This window comes from Penaeus chinensis, chromosome 10 (genome assembly GCF_019202785.1).
Source record: "Penaeus chinensis breed Huanghai No. 1 chromosome 10, ASM1920278v2, whole genome shotgun sequence".
NCBI lineage: Eukaryota > Metazoa > Arthropoda > Malacostraca > Decapoda > Penaeidae > Penaeus > Penaeus chinensis.
The window spans coordinates 33,700,770-33,704,644 of record NC_061828.1 but is presented as its reverse complement, the minus strand read 5'-3'; the positions used below and the strand labels follow the sequence as shown (position 1 = coordinate 33,704,644).

Sequence of the window (3,875 nt, the reverse complement as noted above, 5' to 3'; positions counted from 1 at the left end):
TCCTGATATTCCCGCCTTTAAAACAAGGTAGCGGTACAGGGCTACCAACACTCACCCTGGTTTTCGGTATCCCCTACTTCCAGGTTGGCACCCCTGTCACAAAGCAGCGCAACGGCATCCGTCGACCCGCTTTCCGTGGCATAATGTATCGGTTTCTTTCCCTGTGTTGGGTTTCCATCAATCTGCTCTCCTTTGTCCAGTGCTGCTGTGATCCCTCGGCAGTCGCCCTCTTTGATAGCATCGATCTTTTGGCAGGAAGGTGGATTTTAGTAAAGAATTGATCGAGCAAGTGGTCAGTTGTCGAGCCTATTGAAGGCCGGACGACGTTATGTCATGGATATCAAATGGATGAATACATTTCAGGAAATTATTATTTCAACTATGTTTACACTTGTTAAAGATTTGTGATTTAGTTTAATTAGGTTTAGGAAAAATTGTCTAACACACACACACAAACACACACACACGTGTATGTGTATGTATGTATGTGTGTGTGTGTGTGTGTGTGTGTGTGTGTGTGTGTGTGTGTGTGTGTGTGTGTGTGTGTGTGTGTGTGTGTGTGTGTGTGTGTATGTATGTATGTATATACACATTCATATATATGAATATATATGTGTATATGTGTGTGTGTGTGTGTGTGTGTACACATAAACACATGCGTCTCTCTCTCTCTCTCTCTCTCTCTCTCTCTCTCTCTCTCTCTCTCTCTCTCTCTCTCTCTCTCTCTCTCTCTCTCTCTCTCTCTCTCTCTCTCGCATCCCGTGCACATTTCAATTCTTACACTCTAAACTCCTCCCCATACACCTTATACCTCCAAGACGATCTGATCCTACATTACTTGACCGTATCTCCGTCTCTGTAAGAAGCCTTATTTGATTTATAGACTCCCTATCAGACTGGTGTGGGGCACTGGTAGAGTTTTACGGCGTTTACTCTTTATTTACGTGTACGGTTATACGTAAAATAGGCAACAGGACTGGGGTGTAGCTCTTGAGCGGAGGTGTGACCGGGGTCCATACCAGATGTTGACTGTAAGGCGATAGAACTTCCTCTGCCCTCGAACGGATCACCTTACTCGTGGTGGTGACCTCGTTTCCTAGTTTTCCGGTAGAGGTGGCCAGCGTCTGTGTTTGAAAATGTTTGTACCGCCTCAGGGTATAACTGTTACTAGTTGATAGTGCAGACATTACTCTATGATGTAGCTTCCTTATTTCCGGTGTATTGTACTTACAAACTACCAGTGACGGTATCTTCAGGCACTGCAGATTCATGTTTTACGCTCAAAGCGATGTCCTCATTTTAGTCTTAATGATTTCCACCTATTTTCTTCTGGAATATTATGGTCCTGCAACAGGTCGCCATACCTCAATTTCTCTGCCTATACCAAGACCTTTTAATTCGATTATTCTTCAGCTACGTAATAGTAAGTGCTTCGTCTTTAGTTTCATTCCTCACATCCTGGACCTTCATGGTGACGTACACAATCCGATGATCCTCTATCGCCATCCTTATATAACATTTGAGGGAAATGCGAGTCCAAAGATGCTCTCTGACCATTTGAGAATGCGTTTATTAAATGTTTTATTAGTTCAAACTTTCACCTTTGATATAAGCATCAATACGTTCGCATTAATACACTACAATCATAAGATTGTAGTACATCAACGTGAGCATATTGATGCTTAATTTATAGATGAAAGATAAACTAAAAAAAACATTAAATAATCGTATTTTCGTTTGGACGCGCATGCCATTACTTGGAACCTCCTCCCTGATGCTCTACCTGGCCCTGTGTATCACATTCCTTGCATCTGAAGTTACCGCTAAAGATTCATTAACTTCAAACAGCAGGCCTGGCCTAATCGCATTTCCGAGAATAACATGTAACTCCATGTTCAACTCTATTGATTAGCCTTATCACTACCTTCTTCCCTTGCTATCGACTTGAAGCACTTGTGTAGAGTATGGAGCTACTCCCTGAATTCCACCTCCTTCGATTCTAGTACACACATACGACTCTCCTTTACATCTCAGGGCCATTGTCCCCACCACGCTCAGGGCATCCTCACTTTTAATAAATGCGTCTAACGTGGTTATCTTGGTGGCACAAACTCATAATGTAAGATGAACGGGTATGTGTTGTATGTGATATCTGATTATAACGATAAGGGACATAAATGACATTGTTATCAAGCATTCCACCAGTACCTGACCATCAAATGCATGCCCTATGAAGTCTACAGTGGTTCATAAAGGGGGCAACAATAAACTGTGAAATATGTAAAAGATACACTTCTGGAGACAAAACTACCTCCCACAATCTCTTTCATTACTTAAACATTTGTACAAAAACTGCATCCTGTCTATCAAGTAGTACAGTCCAGACGATATCAATTGGTAGCCCAATCGGCACGGATGGCAAGAATAGATGCCCACTGTAATATGAGTTTATTTGTTGTATCTACACATAGATGGCTCTACAAGTACTTAGTCACCAAGGACTCAGTTATTAGTCCTACCTATCTCACCTGTTTATCCTTTTCCTTGACTTCTGGAAAGGGTCTTTTGTATTATTTCATTGTCTTGAATGCTACCAAGATTTGAATGACAATTACATAATCATAACATCACTAACAATAATAACAGTATCGATATCAATTATATTAAAACGAAAAACACATTTTCCCGCCAGTTCAAGGATCAGTCATTAGGGTCTACTGATAGAGCCATCTGTATGTAACAAACTTCACAAAAAAAAAACTACAGGGGACAGAACGTAAATCCGTGGTGATTGGGTTAACTTTACGTAAACACTGGTCTCATTTTATATAATTTGTGGTAAGAAAGGATTCGATTGCCTTAGTGTGTTGAAGGAGAACACAACGGAGCTAGCCTTCATAGAAGCGGTTCAGCCATTTTGAGTTGTTGAAAAATCTTTCCTTAGCTGTTTCGATAGTTTTGCATAAAATCCATCCATCCATCCCTCCATACACAAGAGATAAACACATATATTCAAATCGTCTTGTGATTTACAATTCCCACTGCACTCCAAACCAAAGAAATATTGACTCACAAGCATTGTTATTATTTTCTTGTCACGGATATAGCTCTTTGCTTCGTTCTAGGACTCAGGAAGGAAGAAAAAATATTAACCCCGTTGCCGTTAAGACGAGGTGAAGACTAAATGCTACGTGGGGCTATCGGGCGCTGCTATCATATCATTTTGTGATAAGATTTTTTTTATCCCTCTCAACCATTTATCTGTCCCTATACCTCTATTTTGTTCTCTCTCTCGTTCTCTCTCTCTCTCTCTCTCTCTCTCTCTCTCTCTCTCTCTCTCTCTCTTTCTCTCTCTTTCTCTCTCTCTCTCTCTCTCTCTCTCTCTCTCTCTTCTCTCTCTCTCTCTCTCTCTCTCTCTCTCTCTCTCTCTCTCGCTCGCTCGCTCGCTCTCAGTGGCCAGACTTATATGAAGGGGGAAGTGGATCAATTTCCCTTGCATTTGGATAATCCACCCAACTACTGGACAGACTGGAGAAACGCTGTACTGCCCTGTAAAAACTTGTATTCATGAAATTTCAGATATTTCTCGACACTATCCTTCATCTTTGATTTTCTTTTAATTCCTGGAAAACAAATGATGTTATCTCCTTCCTTATTTAATTTAATAGGCCTAATTTCTTTGTCTTTAATCCTTAGGGTCCCATGAGGCAGTCTTTTAATCTGGATACTTGTACCTATGATCGAAATGTCTTATAGAATGCCGTTAAAAAAACCCAAAAAACTCCCTTCCCTTAAATTTAACGTCATGGTCGCTAAGGCGGGTACGGCGTCATGGCTTAAGCCCTGCCCCTTCAATCGTTGTCTAATTCCTTCAT

At 41.0% G+C, this 3,875-nt stretch overlaps 1 protein-coding gene across 2 annotated transcripts in view; it reads right to left on the bottom strand.

Moving 5' to 3' along the window:
• Window positions 1-3,247, bottom strand: part of LOC125029423 (ankyrin-1-like) — a 27,741-nt gene extending 24,494 nt beyond the window's left edge. Inside the window, exons 1-2 of one of the 2 annotated variants that reach the window (XM_047619278.1) lie at window positions 3,074-3,247; window positions 56-245 (exon numbers count right to left, since the gene is read on the bottom strand). In XM_047619278.1, coding sequence (XP_047475234.1) covers window positions 56-245; window positions 3,074-3,079 — 196 coding nt within the window. In that variant the 5' untranslated portion in view covers window positions 3,080-3,247. The remainder of the gene's footprint in view (window positions 1-55; window positions 246-3,073) is intronic. The other variant, XM_047619277.1, reaches the window with a different exon arrangement.
• Window positions 3,248-3,875: the final 628 nt, after the last annotated feature.